Source organism: Dipodomys ordii, unplaced genomic scaffold (genome assembly GCF_000151885.1).
Source record: "Dipodomys ordii isolate 6190 unplaced genomic scaffold, Dord_2.0 Scaffold44, whole genome shotgun sequence".
Classification (NCBI taxonomy): Eukaryota; Metazoa; Chordata; class Mammalia; order Rodentia; family Heteromyidae; genus Dipodomys; species Dipodomys ordii.
This window is the reverse complement of record NW_012267260.1, coordinates 2,294,779-2,320,028: the sequence shown is the minus strand read 5'-3', so window position 1 is coordinate 2,320,028 and position 25,250 is coordinate 2,294,779. Positions and strand designations below refer to the sequence as shown.

Below are 25,250 nucleotides of genomic sequence, written 5' to 3'. Positions count from 1 at the left end.
GCCCACACTGCACACACAGCCCACACTGCACACACAGCCCACACTGCACACACAGCCCACACTGCACACACAGCCCACACTGCACACACAGCTCATTGCTCTGGAGGGGGCTGGGCTGGGTCACCTGGAGAGGAGAGTTCAGCTGTGGATGGAAGAGACCCTGCAGGGACTCAAGGCGAAGGGGGCAGCTGAGCATTTAAAGAAGCTTCTGGATTTGTGGAAATGAGCGAGGAGACAGTCACCCAGGAGCGTTAGTGCAGAGAGGATGAAGAGAAAATAATGTGAAAGATAATCATACAACCCACGTAGGCCATCTTGAAATTTCTGGTAACTACATAAAAAGTAGAAGAAACATAGAAAGCTAAGTGATGCATTCCACTTGACTGTAGATAAATAGGATTTCAGTGCATTTTCAGGATGAAATTGATATGTTTTATTTATTAATTTTTTGAGACGCGTTTTACTTGTATAGCTGATGACAGTTCAGGTTGGGTGTGGGTCCAATGAGCAGCACAGATCTAAATTCCAAAATCCAGACTTTCCAGATAGCATTTAGAGTAAAAGAATGCTTATTAAAAGTGTTTTCTATTTCTTATTCTTCCCAGTTAGCACATTTAAGCCCTAGGTTTTCTAGATGCCAACCATTAAGCATTTTCCTTATGTCTTCAAATTTTTACTGTCTAAAATATTATAAATTCTTAAACAACAGATCATCACTAAAAATTATAATAACATGTAACAAAGCAATTTGACACAAAAAAGAAGCCAAAAGTCACCTTCTAAAACAATTCTTCTGTTTTCTAGCAATTCTTTAGGTATCTTGATAACAGAGAAAATGATACTTTATTTGTAATACTGAAAGATCATGGGGGGGAATCATGGGACTGGAGGTGTGGCTCAAGTGGTAGAGCACTTGTGGAGCCAGTGCAAGAGTCTGAGCCCCAGCCAAATACTTCCTGCTGCCCACTCACCCGCTCACAGACAGCACGTGCACTTGTCACCTTAAAATAGCCCCACGCAATCAAAGCCATTTGGCACGTGTGGCAACCTCAATGGGTAGGGTGTCTTTGAAGGCATGTGTGTGAATAATATTAGTGCCAGTTGGTTTAGACCAGGAAGCATGCTGGAATGCATGTCAGAAGACACAACGCACACTTCCTGCCGACCTCACTACGGGGCTGACGGCGGGTAGGTGTCATGCACGGGCGATCGGACATCCATCTCCTAACTGAACTGTGAGAGCATTCCATGATGTAATTCCCATGCTCCTCCAGGCCCGGCTCTGTGGTTACTCACACCGGGAACGCCAACAGCCATTGCAGGAGCTTCACACAATCGACCAGCTCCCACTTTAGAGTGGAAATATTACTACCATTCCATTAATTAAAAAACATGATACACGCGCTTCTTCAGAGTAAGATATGGAAATCACAAAAGTGTTTTGATCATATTCATACCGAATTTCACTCCATATAGATTACAAAATACAGATTTTTTATGCGTCAGCTGATGGAATGTGTGTGGTGTATGTGTGTGTGTGCGCGCACACATGCACACTACATCAAGCTACTTCCATGAACTATTTCAAAAGAGCAAATACATTTGTTGCACACATCTATATGCATATGATTTTATTAAATTAACTATAGTAAAAACGAATGCACTAAGAACCACGTTTTGGTTGATGAAATAATCCTGTGTTTGTGTTCTCAAGGGGAAAATAGGAAGTATTACTTTGATTGATTTAGATGACAACTCCTTTGTACTTACATTAGAGTTTTAAAGAGTTTTACTCTAAAGAGTTCAAGGCATTTCTCAACCAAGTTTTAAATTTAAGTTTTAATCTCAAAATTTCCTTGAGATATAGGTTTGTTTGTAGAGGGATTATTATCAAGCAAGCTTATCACACAAAGAAATGAACATCTCTTGGAGTGGTGTAATTATCCAACCCAAATACTTTGATTTCTCTCTCATGACAGCAACCCTGGATTTATGCACCCCAGGAATATGATAAATCAGAGTGGAAATAATCATATGTAATATTATATACTATTCTTTAGTGACATAACTTATAAAGTTATAAATTTCTTTGTAACTTGAGTGATTCAACTTGGAATAATGTGACTAAATAAGATGCCCTTGAAAAATGACACTTGGGGCACTCATACACATTATACATACGTGTTCCTAGTGTGCATGCATGCTGACATGGCAGGGAGTTCTGATTGCATGGATCCATCTTTATGAATGTCTAATACCTATCACAAAAATATTAGTACTATATGATGTGGTAGAGTTAATTACATGGTAAAGATTTTAATGTAAAACAAGCAGTTCATATGATAATGGTTTGATTTCCTTTATAGGGGAGTCACGTACTAACATAGTAGGTTTATGTACACAACTAGCATAATGAAACCTATTAAGAACTAGAAAAGAAAGACATGGGGTAACAGGAGAATTTATAAAAATGTCATAATGTGACCATAGTGGACCATAGAAAGGAAGCATATGACAAATTGCTGTGGTGGCTCAAGTTTAACCAAAAGCTCAAATGGTGAGACTATCACAGTACTATCCTTTAAAAGATATTGTAGCATATCACTGATAGTGTTTTCATTTAGCACTTAACCTGCCTATTTGCTTGTTGCATTGCAGTTGTATCAGATCAACATTAGCAGGGAATAAGACCATCAATCTCATTACTTAAAATATTTGCCCTGTAGCTCAGTGGCAGAGCATGTGCTCTGTGCTTGTGTGTGCATGTGTGCATGTGTGTCTGCATGTGTACATTGTTCATTGTTTTCTCTGGAAGGGAGTCCTTTATGAAGCTGGTTTGCTAATCCCATCCCATTTTAATCAACATGCTGGAAGAACTCTTCTGCCCACCAGAAGGGTTTCTGTGCACCGAGCAGGGATTGTTGTGCCTCGAGTCTCTGAAAGATGCAGGGATAATAGGAAATCATTGTGGTGACATCGAGGCGTATGGAGTCAACACAGATCATCGTGGTAGCACCTTGTTCTGTGCACTTTACAGACAGGAATCGCTGTTTGTAAATCACTGGTTCTGAGCACTCGAGGCAAGATCAGGAAGGGCTGGTGAAGAACGGGGGGATTTGGGTCCCTTGTGTCCAGGCCGGTTGGTGCGGTCGGTGCTGAGCTCTGGGAGCAATGCTAAGAGCAATGCTCTGGGCAGAATAAGCACCAGCAGCAAGGGGAGCTGTGTCCTCTGGATGAGCAGCTTCCTCATCCCTGAGCAGGGACAGCCCGTGGTGGCAGAGGACAGTGCAGGACCCAGCTCACCACATGAGACGGGGCTCAGGCTTGAGCTCAGGGGTGGCCTTGGGCCTTGCTTTTGAAATCTCCTGCCATTGCCAATCGTTCACGGCTGTTCTGGGTAGAGGGCTGATGGTGAGAGAGTAGACCTCAAGAGATGGAGAATAAGCCCCAGGGTGAGATGCAGCACAAGCAGGATGCCGTCTACTGGAACAGCATAAAGGAGAGGCGTGAACCTCACGGAGACTTTCTCCGAGCTCCCGGAGCCGGCTGCTGTTCCTGCCTGGGTGGTGCGTGACTCATTGCTCTGAGGCCTCGTGAGATCTCTGTTGTTTGGAAAAGCTTTTGTGTGGAACTGATGATGTCTTCCTCAGGCTCAAAGACAGTTTCTCCTTGACCAGGTTCCCTTGGCAAACATGCTGAAGAGCTGGCATTGACCAGGAGCCTGCTCAGCCTGCAGCGTGCTGTACCTGAAGTAGTTCAAAGTGGTCCATTTGTATTATATCATCCATCACGATTCTTCAGCTCTGGGCCATAATTATTGCCCAAGCCTCATGCTTATTGATAGATTGATTGATTTTTGTCGGTCGTGGGGCTTCAACTCTGGGCCTGGGCGCTGTCCCTCAGCTCTTCAGCTCAAGGCGAGTGCTCTACCGCGTGAGTCACAGCGCCACTTCAGGTTTTCTGAATGGTTTATTGGAGATAAGAGTCTCACGGACTTTCCTGCCTGGTCTGGCTTTGAACCGAGATTCTTAGATATCGGCCTCCTGAGTAGTTAGGATTATAGGTGTGAGCCACTGGCACCTAGCACATTTATTTTTTAATGAAACATAATTATATACATAATTATGATACTTCAGTGGAGAGAGTCTAGGTCACCTATGAGCTAACATTTTGTATTTATGAATAAATTCATATAAATTCCTTTTTCCCTTCAGACTTCTTTGATGTTCTTTAGGTAGCCCCATGGTGCACGTTACCTTATTGGAGTCTCAGAATCTCACTGAGTGTGGAATTGTGGCCAACGGCTGGCATTCAGGGCCCTAACACCTCTCCTTGGGAAAGAAGAAGTATGGAGGGTCCAGTTGGCAGGTTTTCCATGGGTCTGAGTGACATTGCGCAGGGGTTGAGTGACCTGTACCTCGGTCACCTGCTGCTTCCTCACCTGCATTGCGAGGCCCCTACATCAAGAGCGTTGTCCTGATCCTGCCTCTGGACCCTGAGCCCCATAACGAGAGCTCCCTTCTCCTGAGCTCTGGACCCCGCAGTTGCAGTGGAGACTCTCTCTCCAGCGGCAGTGTCTGGTAGAGGTCTGTTGAGCATCGCCAGGGAATTGTTTGAACTCCGAGGCACTTCAGAATGTCCTGTTCCCAGGGTGAATCCGTTCTCAGTAAGCCCCTCATAGAAAATGGACCTGTGCCACCTGGACGGTCTTCCAGAGCTCATTCTGTAGCTTGAGGCTAGCGTTGAGAACAGGCTCTTTAACGTGTTTTCCCATCTGCAGTTGCTTTTCTTGACGTCATGAACATGACCATTGTGTCTGGCTTTTGTGAGTCTACCTCTCCGATGGATTCTAAAGCAGATGAAAATGAGTGCTGGTGGCTCATGCCTGTCATCCCAGCTACTCAAGAGCCTGGGATCCGAAGATTGTGGTTCAGAGCCAGCCCATGCAAGAAAGTCCACGAGACTCTGATCTCCAATTAACCACAAAAAAGATCTAGAAGTGGAGTTGTGGTTTAAGAGGTCAGCTTTGAGTAAAAGAGAGCATCAGCTTTGAGTGAAGAAGCTCAGGGATAGCTCTGGGCATTGAGTTCAAAGACCCAAGACCAATACCAAAAAGAAAAAAAATAGAAAGAAAGAAAGGAAAGAAGGAAGGAAGGAAGAGAAAGAAAAAAGAGAAAGCTCTTTCAGGGCTGGTTGAGTTGTAAGAGTACTGAATAGTTGCAATATAATAGCCCATTTTACAGAATTCCCTAATTTGGATGATCTTATTTCTTTTGTGTTTATGTGTATACAGACTTAGCAAACTATATTTGCAAAAAGTAAACATGTTCCTCAAGAAAACCTCTACCGCACAATCAAAGGTATTAGGTGACTGAGCAAAGATGTCATACTTATTAGACATGAGTGCACCAGTCTCCCCTTCCACCTGTGGAAACAAGTAGATGAGGTCTGTGAGATTGATTGACCGATTGTACCTACCTACTGTATCTATCTACCTACCTGTCTGCAGATCTGCAGCATGTTTAACAGGATGATCTCTAGTCTAATGGAAAGCCCTCTAGGGCCTGGGTGAAGTGCAGGTTGGAATCCCGAGGTCTTGTAGGGTCTGAGATCGGCGCTGGTGCGGGCTCTGGGTGAAGTGCAGGTTGGAATCCCGAGGTGGGTCTGAGATCGGCGCTGGTGCGGGCTCTGGGTGCTCACACTGCTGGCCTTCAGGCCCATTTGGAGTCAGGGTTCTAGCGAATAATGCCTTACGTGGATGGAGCCGTTAGTTCACATCATGTGGCAATTTAGTGTTTGCAAATGCAGATCCTGCGCCCACTTACCACTGAGAAATGCTGTGCTTGCAAGAATGGGCCGGTGGCCGGTCCCCTGAGAAACATTATCCGAGGAGCAGCCACACCAGTCCCGCATTCTGCTCCAAAGATGGGATAAAACATGCTTCAAGACTGATACCTGGAAGATGGGTTTGAATACGTAGAAATGTGCCCCCTGCTACTCCTGTGTGGTACGGCTCCCGAGGGATGGAAGGACAGGGCAGGACAAACAATAAAACGTGTGGACATGTGACATTCAGAGGTGGGCACCGGGCTAGGCTGCTAGGTTGGCCAGTGCTGACAGACATCTGGGTTGGGGGCCATGGGTAAGGGCCGAGAGAAGGAAAGTGAAGTTTCAAAGGCAGATCGTGTCCAGTCCCCCTGACTTGGCTTCCGTGTCTGTGAAATACTGATGACAAACTGCAACAAATGAAAAATGCAGCTGCAAACACGTGAGCAGGAAGCAATAGCTGCGCTCAAGGCGAAGAGCAATGGCGTGCAGATGAGAGCCGGGTGAGGGGAAGGACTTGGGGTGTGCCAGTGGAATGCAGACAGCATAAGCACGCGTGGAGAATCTGCTAGAACAGAGGAGACAGAGCCCCTCCAGTGCTTCTCCAGCAAACGGACAACCCCGACATCCAGGAGCTCCAGGGAATCACATAAGACCCATCAGAGGGGCAAACCCAGACCATCAGCAACCCACCTTCGACCCGGAAGTACATCATATTTACTCAGCCAGAAAAGCCTCCTCTGGTCTTGCCCTGGGTGGTGCCAGGCACAAGTCCTGCGGTTCACTGCCGTGCTCCAGGGCACCCGTGGAACACGTCTGCCTGCCGGCAGTGGAGCCTCCGCTGTTTCCTCACGTGCCATGAACTGCTGGTAGGGTTTCTTTTCCCTGCCTCCCATTGACACCTTGCTTGCCCCGAAAGGTCCATATTGGCTTTGGTGTCTGATAGGCCTGAGTGCTGGGGTTGTGTTGATGCTCTGCATTGACTTCACAAAGGAGTTGAAGAGAAGGAGAGTGGAGCTGGTGGTCAGGTCAAGTGGAAAGAGTTAGGGAGTCCGTCCAAGCGAGGATCCCGGGCCCGCGACCGGCGCCCCCCCTCACAACACAAGTGGCCGCAGAAATAAGCGAATCCTGGCTCTGTTCTCCTGCTGAGTTCTGACAGTGCTCTCACTCTCCCAGACTCCACACATAATTGGATGTCACGGGCCCCGTTTTTTCCCTCGAGAGAAATCAAGGTGTTCTTTTTAAGTAGGAGAAATTTCTTAGCCTGGGAAAGAAGACATTTTCCTCAAGTTGTGTTTCCCCACTTGCACACTCACCAACAACAGCGAGGGAGACACCACTGGACAAAGTGCTGCAGAGCCACAGTTATTCCACACTCAAAACACATCTGGCGCTTTGCAGAGTGGACGGCAGATGCGGCGTCTGGGCTTACCTCCGGGGCCGCAAGGCCGGCGGAGAGCTCATTTGCTGTTTTCCTAAAGGCTACGGGGTCGGGAAGGATAATCACTGGCAAATGCTCCCACAGAAAGTGTCACCGGTTCTTATTGCGTTTTTAGATGCTTTTGGAAATGTATCAATCATCTCTGTGACATTTATCAGTGAAATGAGATTTCCGAGTTGGTGAAACATTGCTTCCAGTGGCCCCAAACTACAGCTCTCTTCCTCTCTGTCAAATTAACAGTGGGTACAATTTTATAAATCATGAGTGATGGATGGGTTTGGCTAAAACTCGTTTGATCGCAAGTGAGAGAAATAAACTTCAGTTAGGAAAAAAATTGTATAAGAAAGAGGTAATGGAGGGAGTCTCAGGCAGGAAGCTCTGCAGCGCCAGTACTGTTTGCAGTCACTTCGGACAGTGTCGTGTCTCCCAGGCCTGCGCGGCCTCGCCACGCACTTTAAACTCCTCCGGGGATTTGGTTTTTAACCCGCAGTAAGGTTTCTCGCAGCTTCCACACTGCTGTATGATATTCCAGGCTCCCAGAGGAACTGCAGGGCAACTGACAGCAACATACCAAAGGGCGGGGGGTTTGGTGTGTGTGTGGGGAGGGAGGGACTATATGCTTACCGGCTCTGGCTCCATCTCCTGAGGCCCACCTCTGTGGATTTGGGGGTCCAGGAACAGCTTCGAGAGACAGGAAGTTGTCACAGGTTTAGCGGCTGTCCCCAAGCAGCACTCTGCTTCCCTGTCACAAAAGAGGCTCTTGGTAAACATGGTCCCCGGCAGGGCTGGAGGGGCGTGCTTGGCTGGATCAGGGAGGACAGCGTGGCTTTCGAGCATCTGCGCAATCAATGTTTAGGTGTTTAGAACTTGACTGTTGCCACAATCAAACAGCTCTCTGGTTTTATGATTAGCAATAATTCAGTTACCTTACATTTGTCCTCCAAACTGCTTTTTAGCCATTTATATAACATTTATACTTGCTGAGAACAGCTAATGACCTCATAATACTCATTTATTCATTTTGTGGGTTTTTTTTCCCCTCTCATTAAAAAATTAACTTGTCTTCCATAAAGACTAAACCTGGAGTAATTCGACCAGTACCTGTAAGATCCAGAATATTACTGAAGAATGAGGAGGAAGTGTACGAGCCCAACCCGTTCAGCAAATACCTGGAGGACAGCAGCAACCTCTTCTCTGAGCAGGTAGGATGCGTTCCGGGAAGTGTCTGATCATTTGATCAATGCCTGTCATAAAGAATCTGTGTAGTATGTGTAAGAAAACTCATATTGGATTGGAATATGCTCAGTAATATAAAAAGCCACTTTTAAATCATAAGCAGGAAATCTTATGTAATTCCAGGATGAAATTTCGAAGCGTGTCTCTCCATCAGTCTTCTGAAGAGTTCCTCGGTGTTGTATTGTTGGAAAGACTAAGACATTAGTCTCTAGGAACACAGAAACCTCTGCCTATCTGCCCGATGTCACATGGCTATTCTGAAAGCCCAGTGCCTTGTGAGAAGAGGCAGTGCTTTAGTTCTGGTAGATTAGACAAGAGTCCGGTGCTCTGACTCCTCTGAGCATGACGGAGATGGGGTCATCTCCTACAGCGGCATTGCTAAATGCAGGGCAGGTGCTTGGCCTATACCCAGGCTGTTTTGATTGTGTGTGAAGAAGCTGTGCCACACTTTTCTGACAGGTGTTGTAGAAGAAATAAGGGAAGTTGTCAATGAAGGCTTTATGAAGCTTTAGGGGAAACAAAACAAAACACATCATGTGTGCAGTGCAGAGAGCTTCAAAAATGACATCAAGGAGAAAGTTTGTATCTTTTTCCTTATTAAAATGAAACAAGTGGGTACAAGGTCTCCATTTTTTCTCTCATGTATTATTACACAATAAGCAAGGTAAAATACTCAGAAAAGGTATGAAGGCCCCATTGTATACTCTGCCATAAGAGATATACATGAGGAGTCGATGACGTGTTTTGAAGTGATCACTAACACTTTTGAAATGGAAAGTACTTTAGTACTACGTGAAGTCTGCAGAGTTTTACGGAGCCTGTGTGAGCTTTGCGGCCCCAGACCTGTGCTTCCCGCTCTGGGCCCCGTTCCTCAGTAAAATCGCAGGCTCAGGCTGCACAAGGGGGCTGCACTAGGATCTCGGCACAGACCCTTGCATGGGCCGCATAGGTGCTCTACCACTTGAGCCAGGCCTCCAGCTCTGATCAGGTATTTTTTTTAAGGATCCCTTAAACTCTTAAAATTTACTAAGCTTTGGAAGTAAGTCTGTGATTAACTTGGACTGCGCCTGAAATTCCTCTGTGTCTTGGAGCAAGTTCCTGATAAATTCTTTGTTATGATGAACTCTGAATACATGATTAATACAGTGTAGACAGAGCCAGCGCCGGTGGTGTAGCCTGTGGTCACGGCTGCCCATGCTGGTGACGTGGGAGGGTCACTTGAGTACGTGAGTTTGAGACCAGCCTGGGCAGCATTGTGAGCGCCAGTTTCAAAGCAGAGAAGAAAATGGAGATAAAAGTGTTTTTCATTTACTTATATGTACTTTGTGGTAGATATTGCCAGGTCTGAGTGAAAAGTAGTGAGTTTAAAATTTTTGGAATGTATTAATATAATTAGAATGGTGATTGGAGCAATACATTTTAGCTTGGTGGAATAAAATATGATCTTTTATGTTAAATAGACACACGTTCTGGCACATAAGTTATCTTGATTAATTCTACACATAGCAGAAATGGAAAACATTTCCTCATGACCAAAACCAGGAAATAAATATCTATTGCATGCAGAATACGAATATTTTAGACTCAATGTGAAATTTTAGATAGCATCAGACCATAGCAAAAAGCTTGGAAATAATCTAGCATTTATATGAAAATCAAACTGGGACCAGCTAAAATAATTTTCATATACCCATGAAACTTATATTCCATAAAATATGATCTAATGCTGCCTAACAGTAGTTTTGTTCTTTGCTAAGTTTTAAACTTGTGCATTTGGCTTCAAGAAAATGCTCAGGTAGACTCTACCCACAGTTTGTCATCATTAGCTGTCTTCTGAAATGAGGAATCCCATGTTGAAGTTCAGGAATTCTTGGCATTAAGAAGAATGGCACTGAAGGCTGGGAAGGTGGCTCAGTGGCAGAGCGCTTGCCTTGCATGCATGAGGCCCTGGGTTCGATTCCTCAGCACCACATAAGCAGAAAGAGCCAGAAGTGGTGTTGTGGCTCAAGTGGTAGAGTGCTAGCCTTGAGCTGAAGAGCTGAGGGACAGCGCCCAGGCCCAATGACTGACAAAAAAAGAAGAAGAAGAAGAAGAAGGGCATTGATGGTCACTGTTCTTCCTAATTCTATGACAAATTCCAAGTTTTCTTTATGTCTCAGAAATACATGTAGACAAATCTATTTATTTCCAGATTATTTGTTGATAATACCACTGTTTTGCAAATCTCAAGTCTCCCAGGCATGATCCTCTTTCTTTCTGTATCTATATTTGAAGGGGACACACAGATGTCTCATGTCTGCAGACTAGAAGAATTGAATGTTTGCCATGCTACTAACAAGTAGTTTCTAAGCTGGGCGCTGGTGGCTCACATCTGCAAGCTCAGCTACTCAGGGGGCTGAGATCTGAGGGTCATGGTTCGAAGCCAGCCTGGGCAGACAAATCAGTCTTGTTTCCAATTAAACAGCAAAATGCCAGAAGTGGAGGTGTGGCTCAAGTGGTAGAGTGCCAGCCTTGAGTGGAAAAATGTCAGGAAGAGCATCAGTCCCTCCCTGAGTTCAAGCCCTGGTTCGCGCGCGTGCACACACACACACACACACACACCCCTGTGAACACACATGTGAAGACACACGTACACACTCATACACACGTGTGTGCACACACATACATGATTCCCAGAGGTCCCTGATCTTATTTACTGACCTTGTACAAGAGAATGAATCATGACAGAGCCCCGGGAGTGAGATTCCCTCAGGAACCTGCATCCTGTCCCTGCCTGGCACGGGGCCCTCTGCCTGCTGCCTCCCTGCTGGCAGAGCCTCGAGTGGAGGCTGGTGGAGGCCGGGGATGGAGGCTGGGGGGCGGAGGCCGGGGGCAGAGGCTGGGGGGCGGAGGCCGGGGGCAGAGGCCAGGGGTGGCTCCCACAGGAGGAGCCTGAGGGCAGCATGGTGTTTTCCCAGTTTATTATCTCAGCATTGTGACTCCAGCAGAACTTCCGCCCAGGGACTCCAGTTCAGTTCCAGTTCCTTCTGTGCGCTCGTTCCTGGCTGCCACAGAGCCAATTGAACGGTTTCAGACTGGGTTGATCTCACCCACCCATGTAATAGAAAATTCTTTTGCCAGGCAGTTGGGCCAAATTGAAAAACGCTCACACTGCTGCTGTGCCTCGCACTTGGGGGGGGGCAGTTCCGCATGGCTGGAGGTGCTGGATGGGATCGCTAAGTCAATAAATTCTCCCTGGCAGACTCACTGCCATGAAATATGATTTCAGAACTCGGTTACGCAATGTCAGAGGCTGATGATGGTGAGACTAGGCGGAGATGTGTTTATTGTGTCTTAAAGAGGTACAGTGACAAGGCTCTGAGCCGATTGTGAACTGAACGTCTGCCTGGCAACAGCGTCGCCGTGCTAGGAGGAACGTTTGAAAACAAACGCATCAACCGAGTCACCGAGACTTAGTATTGAGCGACCTTGACATCAGAGTAGCCTGGACAGGAAGCAGCATTCTCTGATTGATAGATTTTTGTTTAGTCTTTTAATGAATATGATGCTTTTCTGAAATGCTCTCCACGCGCACTAGCGTAAAATGTTACCGTCTTTTTGAGTGATTGCAAAGTATCTACACCATTCACCTTAAGCATACAAATTTCACTGAAGATGATATCCTTTGAAACAGCCTTCTCTGGCGAATTCAAGGCAGAGTTAGCAAATAATTAATAAAATGCACTGGACAAATGGATCTCCAGGAGATGAAGGGTTCTAGAAAATCCATTCTTGGAAGGGAATAAAGGCACTGAAGAGCTGGGTGACTTCTTTACTTTGTTCCGACTACTTGTGTGAACAATATCGCGATTGTTTTGTGATCCTTTCATTGTATCAAACTAGGTAAAAAGAATTTCTACCTGAAGATCTGCATTTTAATTTAAGCAACAATGGCAAACTTTCCAAAATGTTACATCAGATAGATCTAGATAAACTATCATGTAAAACTTTCATGTTTTTACAAATTGATAGCTCAGCCCACAGACTTAGAGAGATTATTACTTTCTTAAAGCCCTCAGGAGCCATAAAAAGTGGTTTGGATAGACTTAACAGGAGAGTATTATTTGATTTTCCAAGAAAGTCAGGGGGAAATATTTTCCCTTTTCCTGTTAAAACAAATAATGATTCTCAGCATGTATTCCTCTCAAATTTTATTTTTTATTCTAATGTGCTTCCCTAGGGATGAGAATATGCTTTTGTGTTAAATGACCATTTAGCATAATTCTTCCACGCTGCTCACAAAGCACATAAACAGATAATTGTAGGGAATTTTCTTCATTGTGGGTTTTTGTTTCTTTGTTTCTTCTGGATTTCAGTAGATGATTTGACTCTGCTCCCTACCAAATGTGCATTTTCTGACATTAAAATTTTGGATGGTGTGCGTGACTCAAATTCTATCTGGTGATTTTTTGTTGTTGTTGTTGGTTGTGGGGCTTGAACTCTGGGCCTAGGCGCTGTCCCTCAGCTCTTCAGCTCAAGGAGGGTATTCTACCACTTAAGCCACAGCACCACTTCCAGTTTTCTAGTGGTTTATTAGCGATAAGAGTCTCATGGACTTTCCTGCCCCGGCTGGCTTTGAACCAAGATCCTCAAATCTCAGCCTCCTGAGTAGCTAGGATTACAGGCGTGAGACACCGGCACGCGGCTCTATCTGGTGATTTAAATCATCTTTGGGCTGAGCCTTCAGCGTCTCTGCCTGACATCACCGTGGTGGTAGTATTTAGGCAAACATCTGTCGCTGGGGACACAGACAGTTGTTGACTTTTATTCTGCATGATTCTGGCTTTGCCAAAAAGGACTGTTTCAACATTTGTTTTTCCAATGGAGATAGTCTGTTCTCTTCTGTTATAAATTTATCTTTCATCAGAGTTAGCCTCTTATTAGGAAATATGTTTCAGTTAAAATGCTATGTAAAACCTTTTTTTACTCTGCAGAAATAAAGTGGCTGGCTAGGGTGTTTTTCCTTGCCTTTGTATTTCTTTTGCCTGAAAGAGAAAAACTGAGATTTCTTATGTTACAATCATTTTAGAAAGTTTAAGATGAAGCTTTCTCACATTTTATTCATCCCATCCTTCTTTATGCCTGAATAATATTCCATCATGTATACAAGCCATATTTTTCCAGTCTGTTCATCTGTAGTGGCTAGCTAGCCTGATTCCATAAATTTACAATAAATAACAGCAATGAACATGGTTGTGCCAGAACCTTTATCAGAAACTGACTTTCATCCTTTTTGGAAGATACTTAGAATCAGACCACAGGGTGGACTTCTTCAGCAGTGTATTAATTATATAAAAGGGGTTCATTCCAGTATTTTCATACATCTGTATAATGATCCCCAATCAAGCTCATCTCACCACTCCCTCATCCTCCAGACCCTTCTTTAACAATTTCAGCCTCTCTCTGCTGGATCCCACACCCCAGCAATCCCTACGTAATCTTCCCTTCACCCATCCATGTGTGATACACATGTGCTATTTGTCTGTCTCAGTCTGCGTTCTTTCCTTAACATGATGATCTCCAGTTCCTTCCATTTTCCTGAAAGTGATGTAATTCTTCATTATGGCTGCATAATACTCCATTGTGCACATGTGTGCTATGTCATTTTTATCTATTCATTGGTAGATGTGCACCTGGGCTGATTCTATAATTTGGCCAGGTGAATAGTGTACAATAGACATGGATGTGAAGGAATCTCGTCTGGATATGGTTGGTCAGCTTTTGGTTTTCTGAGGATTCTCCATTCTAATTTCCATAACAGCTATGCTATGGAAGATTCCTTGGCCTCAAGATCTTTACAGTATTCATTGTTGTTTTTTGTTTCCTGGGTGAGAGCCAGACTAGCTGGACTGAGATGAAATCTCAGGGTAGCTTTGATTTAGTCGAACATGTATCTGGATAGATTTTTGGCCATTTCAATTCCATTTGAAAGCGTGAGTTGCCTGTTTATTGTGTGGGTTATTTGTTCTCTCAGTATTTGTGTTTTCAGCTTATGATCTACAGTGAGCATTAATCACCTGCCAGGTAAGCAGCTGGCAGAGGTTTACTTCCAACCCAGATCAATGTTATCTCTTCATTCTGTTAATTATTTCTTTTGCCACATGAAAGCTTTTAATTTGAGGTGAGCCCATGTGTCAGCTCTTGAAATCATTTCCAGAACCACTGGCGTTGTATTCTCTAGGCATCTGCTGAGGGCATCTTAGTGTCTTGGAGTTTGTCACTCAAGCAACATCTCTATGGAAATCGCCATGTGAATTTTGTTCTGTTGCTGTGCTCTGCAGCCTCTGTTGGCTGGCATGTGTCAGCCATCCTTACATTTGTGCAGGAGAGCAATTTGATCATGGGCATGCTCTTTTTCTATGTTGTTAAATTCTGTTTGTATCTATTTTATCAAGGATTTTTTTTTGCAATGAGCTCATTGAGAAAGTCTCTCTATAGTTTTTGGCTTAAAGTTTTTTTGTATCCTAATCTACTTTTCATGCCAACATTGACTTTAAAGGGTGAGTTTAAATGTGCGTCTTCCATTTCTACTTAGTGGAGCAGTTTGGTGTGCATCGATCGATGTTTACTGTTCTGTAGAGGCTGGCAGAATTCAACAGCCCATCCATCTAGTCTTGGGTTTACCTTTTAGTTGGAGCCTCTGTATTACTGCTTCGGTCTGAACCCTCATTTATATCCTCACTATTCAATTTTGGAAGATTGTAAGTGGTTAGGGATTGATACATTTCTTGTAGGTTTCATTTTAATAAACGTTTTCAGGCAATCGGTACCGATTCTCTGGATTTCAGTGTGGTATTTGTTGCAGTATTTCCATATTCCTCTTTAAAACATGATTTCTGTCCTGTAGGTCTGTTTTGGTTAGTGTGGTTTAATGGCTTGTCAATATTGTTTCTGTTTTCAAAGATCCAGTTCCGCTTCACTGATACTTTGTGTTATTTTTTGGTCCTCATTCTTCTTTAAGTGTTTGATTCTGATCTTTATTATTTCTTTCTGCATACTAATCTTGGCTGTGGCGCGTTCTTATTTCTCTAAGACCTTGAACACATCTTAGGTAAGTAACTGTGATTGTTAGTGAAGGCGCTGGGTTCAAACCTCCGTCTTCCAGCTGTCTTTCCTCCGTGCTCCGTGCTGGGAGGCTGTGTTCTCCCAGTCTCGGTGGCTCCCCGGCCAGTGAGGCAGACGATGCCCCCGTGTGGAGCCTGGGTGCTCCCTGCTCAGAATATTGTAGACCTCGGCTCCGCTGCCTGCGTTGCAGTCAGGCTGGCTGTTTGGTGGCCTCTCCGGGGACCAGTGATGGGCCCTGGTCCTTTGTGTCTCTGCCATTTAAGGGAGCGCATCCTGGTTATTCGTGACTGCAGCCTTTGACTTTTCTGCTCCTGGGAAAGAGAGAAACAGGATGACAGGAACTGGCGGGGAGAACGCGGCTCTGTGTGTTTGGGGAAACCTGGCCTCCTCGAACCGGCTTCATTTTAGAAAACTGAGGCAACTATTCACCATTTTATTGACCTTTCTAAGTCTTCCTTATTTAAGTACTTGGTTCCATTCCTGGGGCTTGAATTGAGGTCTGGAGCACTGTTTCTGGTTCTTTTTTATTTTCTAATTTTGGTGGTTAATTAGAGATCATACATAGTTTCACAGACGAAAGTTTCCTGCCCGGGCTGGCCTCCAGCGGCGATTCTCAGACCTCAGCCTCCTGAGTAGCTAGGATGACAGGTGTGAGCACCGGTGCCCGCATTACTCACTATTTTTAATGGGACCCATGCATTTGTGTGCATTCTTGATTTTAAAAAATATAGTTATTTCTGAAATATTGTCACCTTACTGGAGTATCATCAATAAATAAAAACGACATACTTTTAAGAAGCACCGTGCGACGCCGTGATGCATGCACGGTTGGTATAGGTATTACCATAACCAGAATGGTCAAACCACACACACCGTGTTGGGTAGGCAGGGGCACTTCCAATGTGCTCTCCTAGTGAGTATCAGGTGAACAGCGCAGCGCCGGTGGCCGGAACGCACTGTACGACGGGGAGGCCTGGTTTCCCTGGGCCTCCGTCCTCTGTCCTCCGCACCCCAACCCCTGGACACCGCCCGCGACTCCCCATTTCTGAGTTTGCCTTATTTCTTATAAGTGGTTAGGGATTGATCCATTTCTTTTAGGTTTGGCTTATTTCTTTTAAAAATGACATCAACAATAGAAAGACTTTATTAACAAGAAATTATGCCCCAGGTTCAAAATCAAGAAGCCCAGTTGCTCGGCTGGCCTCTGGGAGCAGCTGGTGGACTGTCTCCTGCCTTAGTGACCGTTGCTCGGCTGGCCTCTGTGGGCAGCTGGTGGACTGTCTCCTGTCCTAGTGACCGTTGCTCGGCTGGCCTCTGTGGGCAGCTGGTGGACTGTCTCCTGCCTTAGTGACCGCGCATCTGTGATGTATGCTCGCCGCCTTCACTTTCACTCCCTGGACTTCCTATAATGTAGTCTATGATCTTTGCGCAGGCCAGTATCTAAATCTTAACTCTTTTTTTTCTGTGTTGTCTGGCTGGTCTTAGAGTTTTCCAAGAGTTTTAGAGTTTCCTGTTTAAGGCTTTTATCTGTTTGGTAATGGTTGTGCGTGGCGTGAGATCAGGGCCTGGTGTCCTTCCCCTGCTGGTTGCTCTCGTTTCTCAGTGGTGATCACAGAGGAGCTGTTGCTCCCCTACTTGTGACCTGGCGACCTTGGGAAGGTCAGCTGACTCATCATAGTGGATTGACTCGTGTCGTAGTTCTCTACTCCATTCCATTATTGCTATATCCGGGTGTATGCACCACACCACTGGTTTGTTTACTACAGCTTTGTCATATATTTCAACATTAGATAGAATGATGCTTCTCAGCCCCGAAACAAAGGTGTTTGAATTGTTTTGGGGTTCTTAGAATTGAGGGCATTTTTAATGTTGTCTATTTAGCTTGTTTATATATTTTGATTTTTTCTATAATAATTATCTGCTGTCTTATAATAACATTTAAACTTTAAAATGGACAAGGAGCTACAACTTGACAAAAGTAAACTTTCTATTTGGAAAAGGTAATGAAATCATTATTCATAAAACTATTATCCATTAGAAGGCATTGGATATAGTTAAAGCATCATTTTTGAAGCAAAATTTTAACTAGGTATGTTTAATAAGTGAGCAAAATAGAATGGAAATTCATTATCAAAGAATCCAAATTGGAAAATTCAATAAGAATTTAGAGAATGTACTAGTTAGAGATAAATCTTTATCATTTATATATGAAAAGTAAGAGGAAAGAATTCATAAGGACTAAGGAAAGACAGCTAGAAACAAAATCTATAGCAATCATAAATTTGAAATACAGTCTTTGAAAAAATGCACAAAATAGTAAACTTTTAAAGAAAATATTAATAAAAGGGAGAAAATATAAAATACACAATAAACCTAGAAACAGCCATAATATGAAGAACATTAAAAAGATGAGACTGGTTTTTCACAACCTTTGTGCAAGTGAATTCAAAGATATAATTGTATTTCCAGTTGTAACAGAAATGCATATTATTCCCCAAACACAATTTCCTAGCAAATATGAAGGGAAAAAGTCCAATATGCCACTTGCGAGAAGCAAAGCAAGCCCAACCAAACAAAAAGCAGCCAGAAGCTACTCTGAACAGGTTCAGCTCACGGGTGCAGCAGCAGGGGTTTTTCGTGTTTTGAAATTAAATAATCGTGGTTACAGACCATGGTAATGCGGAGAGACGTTTATGTAGCAAATGGTTTGTCAACATCCAACAGAGACGGTGCAGGGAAGTCACCAGAGTCAGTCAGGAGTAGCAACGCGAGCCGCCGGTTCCGGCAGCCACACCCACGCCCCGGCCGGAGCCCTGCGCCCTGACAGGCTGGGCTCGTTTGGGGAACGCAAGGACAGAACGGCTTTTGTCTCCATAGCCGCTGTGCCATGGCTGTTAAATAACCGAAATCGAGTTTGAGGACTTTCAGAAGGAGATGGCGGTCAAACAGTCCTTGGAAATGTGCTCCTTGCCAACGATGGTTAGTTTTTCTTCTCAAAATTGCCGGGTACAGCCGCGGTGTCAGGCACAGCTGCCGTGTCAGGCACAGCGTGTCAGGCACAGCGTGTCAGGCACAGCCACCGTGTCAGGCACAGCGTGTCAGGCACAGCTGCCGTGTCAGGCACAGCGTGTCAGGCACAGCCGTGTCAGGCACAGCGTGTCAGGCACAGCGTGTCAGGCACAGCCGCGGTGTCAGGCACAGCGTGTCAGGCACAGCGTGTCAGGCACAGCCGCAGTGTCAGGCACAGCCATGTCAGGCACAGCGTGTCAGGCACAGCCGTGTCAGGCACAGCCGTGTCAGGCACAGCGTGTCAGGCACAGCGTGTCAGGCACAGCCGTGTCAGGCACAGCCGTGTCAGGCACAGCTGCCGTGTCAGGCACAGCGTGTCAGGCACAGCCGTGTCAGGCACAGCTGCCGTGTCAGGCACAGTGTGTCAGGCACAGCGTGTCAGGCACAGTGTGTCAGGCACAGCCGCCGTGTCAGGCACAGCGTGTCAGGCACAGCCGCCGTGTCAGGCACAGCGTGTCAGGCACAGCGTGTCAGGCACAGCGTGTCAGGCACAGCCGTGTCAGGCACAGCCGCCGTGTCAGGCACAGCGTGTCAGGCACAGCGTGTCAGGCACAGCTGCCGTGTCAGGCACAGTGTGTCAGGCACAGCGTGTCATGTACAGCGTGTCAGGCACAGCGTGTCAGGCACAGCCGCCGTGTCAGGCACAGCCGCCGTGTCATGCACAGCGTGTCAGGCACAGTGTGTCAGGCACAGCCGCCGTGTCAGGCACAGCGTGTCAGGCACAGCGTGTCAGGCACAGCCACCGTGTCAGGCACAGCGTGTCAGGCACAGCTGCCGTGTCAGGCACAGCGTGTCAGGCACAGCCGTGTCAGGCACAGCGTGTCAGGCACAGCGTGTCAGGCACAGCCGCGGTGTCAGGCACAGCGTGTCAGGCACAGCGTGTCAGGCACAGCCGCAGTGTCAGGCACAGCCATGTCAGGCACAGCGTGTCAGGCACAGCCGTGTCAGGCACAGCCGTGTCAGGCACAGCGTGTCAGGCACAGCGTGTCAGGCACAGCCGTGTCAGGCACAGCCGTGTCAGGCACAGCTGCCGTGTCAGGCACAGCGTGTCAGGCACAGCCGCGTCAGGCACAGCTGCCGTGTCAGGCACAGTGTGTCAGGCACAGCGTGTCAGGCACAGTGTGTCAGGCACAGCCGCCGTGTCAGGCACAGCTGCCGTGTCAGGCTCAGCGTGTCAGGCACAGCGTGTCAGGCACAGTGTGTCAGGCACAGCGTGTCAGGCACAGCGTGTCAGGCACAGCCGCCGTGTCAGGCACAGCGTGTCAGGCACAGCCGTGTCAGGCTCAGCGTGTCAGGCACAGCGTGTCAGGCACAGCCGTGTCAGGCTCAGCGTGTCAGGCACAGCCGTGTCAGGCACAGCCGCCGTGTCAGGCACAGCGTGTCAGGCACAGCGTGTCAAGCACAGCCGCCATGTCATGTACAGCCTGCACTGTGTGTGTAAAGGAGGGGGTGCGGCCGGGGCGGGAGTGTTTGGGGCCGCGATGGTGTGTGATGGTGTAGCTAAGCAGCGTGCTGGTCTCCACCGCGCGCCCAGTTCTCAGTAGGTATACGGTGGCCAGTCCTGGAAGGCCTCGGCTTGGAGGAGGGGAGTTGGTGGGGGGCACAGGTGCTTGTGACGCAGGCCCGCAGACCCCGGCGTCTGGTGCTGACCCTCCCCCACCCCCTCCCCCATCCTACAGCCCACCACGCAGACAGGAGCACAGCTCCTGCCAGGAAGCCCCGGGATGGCCCAGGGCAGAGGGCTTCTAGAAACAGACAAACCTAGTGATGCCTGAGCTCAGGGCAAACTTTATTCCACTCACATCCCAGAAGACAAATACGGGGCGGGGGGGGGCGACGTTCTCCTCCGATGAGGAGGATGTTCATGGCGGATTCTAACCAGCCCCAAGGAGAAAACCCTCGGACGACTGGGCAATAAAACAACAACTAGCTCGGTCCCTGGCGCAGTGTTTCCCCAAGGCTCTGCTCTGCTCCTGATGCTACAAAAGCTCAGAGTCCAGATAGAGTGCACGGCGGGGCCGGGAGGCCGGCGGGCCGGGAGGCTCTCCTTCCCTCCCTGCAGCTTCTTGTCCACAGGGAGCACACAGCACCTCCCCCTCCTCCGCAGAGGAGGCAGGGGAGAGGACGGAGGGATGTCAGCGGAGCCTGCTCTGCGCCCTCCTGACCCCGGCTTCCTCCTCTAACACGGGCTCTGTGGCTCTCTCCTCTCCTCCCCAGGGCCTGACCGTCCCTCCCCAGCGCGTCTCGCTCCATCCTCTGTATCAGACTAAGCTCTACCCTCCTGCTAAGTCCCTGCTGCAGCCTGCGCCTCCCTCTCGGGCTGACGGCCTCACCCCGGGACCCTTCAGCCACCTGTCCTCCTCCTCCTTGCGGGACGAGTGGCAGAACCCACACCTGCTGCTCGGCCTCGGCGCTTACCACAAGGTGAGAACCCTCCGCGTGTCAGAGGGGGCTGTGGAGGAGGTGGCTTGGCGAAGGTGCACTCGGCATGTACCCAGAAGCTCCACTCGTTTTGCTCTAGCACATTCTAGCACATTCCAGGCTAATGAGGGACACTGGGCATGACTAGCGACGTAGACAACACAGAGGCATTTCCTGACCTCTGCTCCCCGTGCACGGTGCCTCCCCAGGGGACAAGGCCAGGAAACGTCCTCCTGACTGACCAGATGCCGTTACCACTCCAGGGCTGGTCCCAATCCCTTTAAATTTAGTGACTTGATGAGCTGGTATTTGTGCTTCATTAGAGCCACCACGGGTGTCTGCAAACTAACATGGCCTCTGTGCTTTGAAACCTGTCTGTTGCATAGCTGGGTGTCAGGACAGCCAGCAGCTGGAATATAGACATACATACTTACACGCACCTACATGCACTTGCATGAGACAGCGTGAGCAGCGCGTGCGGATGGTTGGCTTGGGAACGCAGCAGTGGCTCTCTGAGAAGGTGAGCAGCGACACACCGGGACCGCAGTACCTGGTGAGGGTTGGCGCTTGAGTGTTCTCAGGCAAGCTGGCTGCCCAGACTCTCACTTCCCGAGCACTTCCTTCTGACAGGACTGGACCATTAGTGAGTCTTTTGCTAAAGTTCAAAATCTTATTCACAAGCATTTACCTTGCAAATTATGGTTAATGCAATACATTTCTGTAGCTAAGAGTTAATCAAGGCCATCTTCTGAGGTGTGATTGATGTCATTGCTTGGGCCTTAAGATGTTTATTTTAGAAATATTGTTCATAAATCTAGTCTACACACAGCCAACCATCCAAAAAGTGGGCACTTGTATATGAGGAAGAATTAGCTTTTTACATTTGATCCATGGTGACTAAGTGATCAATCTTGAACAAATAACTTAAAATATCCATGTTCTGCCAACAAAGTTCACGGTGACATTTTGATGACTTTTGGTTATTTCTTGATCTTGATGTTGAAAAAAAAGTACATTAGAAAGAGGATAATACTTAAAAATGTTTTTATATTGCTTGAAATTCTCTAGTATTTAGTGTTTGCCCATATTTATGAAAAACATTTAGTTATTAGGGATAGTTAATTCTGATAATAAGGTAGGCATTTTTCCTTATAAACTGTCATCTCTGAGAGAGTTATGATTTAATTTATAGATGGCAGTACAGGAAATAACTTATTTTTGATATTTTCATGGTGTTTTGTTCATTGAGGACAGAATCCATATTTCATTCCTATTTAGCCTTTATTTATTCATGCTATGAGGAACAAAAGTTTTATTAAACATCATGTGAATCTGAGCATGGTGGCATTCCCTGTATTCCCAGTTGCTTTGGAGTTTAAGACCAGGCTGGGAAACACAGTGAGACCTGATTAAAGTTTTAAAAATGGGAAAGCTATGTGGGCTGGAAGACATGTCTGTGGCTCATACAATCTTCATAACAGAATCTGCCTTCCAGAGCGAGATGTGCTGGTATTTCTTAAAGAGCCATTTAGACCTAAAGTAATAGTACAAAGTCTTTATGATCCTACCCTTCAGTCAGACAGTATTTATTAGTGGATGATTCAGTTGCTTAGTCTTGTATCTCTATTTCTTCTACTAAGATCTACAAAGTACTATCTATGTGTATCCAGTTGATCAGATTTTATTTTCACCTGAAACATCTTTCCCTGGAATTGTAAAACAGGAGCTGCCTTCGAGATGAACTTTTTCCAAACCCCTCACCTTACTGCAAGTCTGACCTCACACATCTGTCTGTGGGCTCATCGGAGAGCTCAGGTCTCCCCCTTCTTCCCTGGGGAACCCCAGACTTGACTTGAGTTGTTTTGTACTTGATTTATTGATCTTTAGGCTCTGTCTTCCTGATCTCAAGTTTCAGTCTTCTGCTGCTTCGGCTGCTTCTGCAGTACTCTTTTCAGGGCTCATCGGACCCCTCCTCTCCTTTCTGTCTTCCCAGAGCTCTAATATTACATCACCTATTTCCCCTCTCATCTTCCCGTGAGCCATGACATCACCTTTCTCTTATTCCTCCAGCCCATGAAGAAAGAGTCATCCCTTCTGCGTATCCAGGCCATCTTTGCCAGGAGTCACAGCGCCCGTAGAGCCGCAGGCTTCTCCTCAGTCTCTCTGAGTTGATGCCCCTACCCCGCCTCTTCCATACAGCACTCCAGCCTCTGCTCTGCCCAGCTTTGTATGGGAATTACAGCAGTTCCACCCTGATAGAGTAGTATGAGGATAAGACAGACTAGTTCGGTGAAGCACACAAAACAATGCCTCAACCATCATAGCTGCTTAGACTTTGTATTGTACTTCTCCAGTTAAAATATGCAGATTAACCAATTTGATGCTTAATGTTTATAGTGGTAGACACTGGCCTCACGCCATGTTCAGAACTCATCTGTAACAAGGTCATATGAAGGTTAGACCTTATTTCAAAGAATCGGGATGTGTCATTTATTGCTCTCATGAATCTTTGTTCTTTCTTCCTTGAATGCTTCTTAAAATGCAGAAACCTAGGTTCACGACAAAAAGCAACATGCAAGTGAACAAGAGACCAACAGGGGCACCTCTACGTTCCTTTTCTTACTGCAGCAATCTAGCAAATTCTATCATCATGGCCGAAGATCATCACCACTCCTCTCTATAAACTAAATTGTGACTGCATTCTTGAACTTTCCCTTCAATTACTCTTCAGAGATTGTTTTAACCAGGGTAAAGTTTCGCTCCTGACTCAGTTCCTGGGGTACATATACATTCAGTTCCCTGATTTTGCCATCTCTATTTTCCTCGTTTCTCTATTATTTCCTTTAATCTTCTTCCTCCTCCTTCCTCTTCCTCTCCTCCTCTTTAAATCCAAGATTTTGCTCCTTATTGGCAAGAATTCTCTCACTGAGCTATGTGTACATATGTATATATGTGGGTCTGTGTGTGCATGTATCTGTATTATACACATAGGTATCATGGCACCTGACCTCACCTCTTCTAATTGTGCTTCAGACATTCAACCAGTCACAGACCTCAGGGATTGTTTGATAAGCCTGTGAAACCTTAAACCCACATTTCCAATTCTGCTTCTCCACTGAGCTGTGATTTCTTACCTTCAGCTTGTCATTTTCCCCGGAGTTTCATGCTGGTCTCCCTCACACATTCATTTACCCGAAGCGAGTTTTGCTCTGGCTTCCCACCTTGTGTCACTAATATCATAATTCTAAAGCCCCAAACTCAAAACTAAATTTGTCTTTTGTGATTCATTCTCTCCTCCTTCCTTATCGTCGGCGACTCACCACGCCGTGCGGCTTCACTTGCTGAGCCGGCCTATTGTCTCCTACTTGTGGTCTTATTATCCTACCTCGCTCAGTGGAGCTGCTTATTTTTCTCCAGGCCAACTTCCTTCTGTATTCTCCCACTTAAAACAGCCTCCCGCTTCTCCATCCTTCTCCATTCTCATCCGTCATAGTCTCCCTCCCCTTTGCTCCCTCCACGCACCAACATTCTCTGGCCCCTTCCTTCCCTCCGATCTCCGTCGTCTTTGCCTATTGGAAGGCATTTCGTGACTATCGTAGGTGATCTCCTGCTTGTCTTGGAATCGGCTGAGCCCAGATGCCTGCATGATGGGGATTATTTTAAGCAGACACAGATCTGAGCACCTGGGTTACCAGTGCCTGAGCGCATCCGCCTTGCTGAAGGCTGCCCGGCTCTGTGTGGATGCGGTGTCTGGGGGGGTCATCTGTCCCCCGTCGCCAGGTGTCTGATGAGTGGCGGCACTCATCTTCCTTCCCCAGAGAGGCCTGTCCCCGTGGGCTCCAGGCTGGCTGGCTGTGTAGCACGCGCAGGTGGGAACACGTTGTTACCTGGATGCCGGCCAGGTGAACCACGCACAGGATGTCACAGCCTTCCCACCGCCTCTCCCCCTCACCCCGTGATGTCACACCTTCCCACTGCCTCTCCCCCCACTGTGATGTCACACCTTCCCACCGCCTTCTCCCCCTGTGATGTCACACCTTCCCACCGCCTCTCCCCCTGTGATGTCACACCTTCCCACCGCCTTCTCCCCCCCCGTGATGTCACACCTTCCCACCGCCTTCTCCCCCCCCCGTGATGTCACACCTTCCCACCG

General features: G+C 46.7%; 1 protein-coding gene across 1 annotated transcript in view; it reads left to right on the top strand.

Annotated features, from left to right (window-relative positions):
- The window catches only part of Mlip (muscular LMNA-interacting protein), a 61,128-nt gene extending 37,859 nt beyond the window's left edge, over positions 1-23,269 (top strand). The window contains exons 9-11 of the mRNA XM_013019062.1: positions 8,341-8,469; positions 20,894-21,100; positions 23,168-23,269. Of these exons, the coding sequence (XP_012874516.1) occupies positions 8,341-8,469; positions 20,894-21,100; positions 23,168-23,269 (438 nt within the window). The remainder of the gene's footprint in view (positions 1-8,340; positions 8,470-20,893; positions 21,101-23,167) is intronic.
- Positions 23,270-25,250: the final 1,981 nt, after the last annotated feature.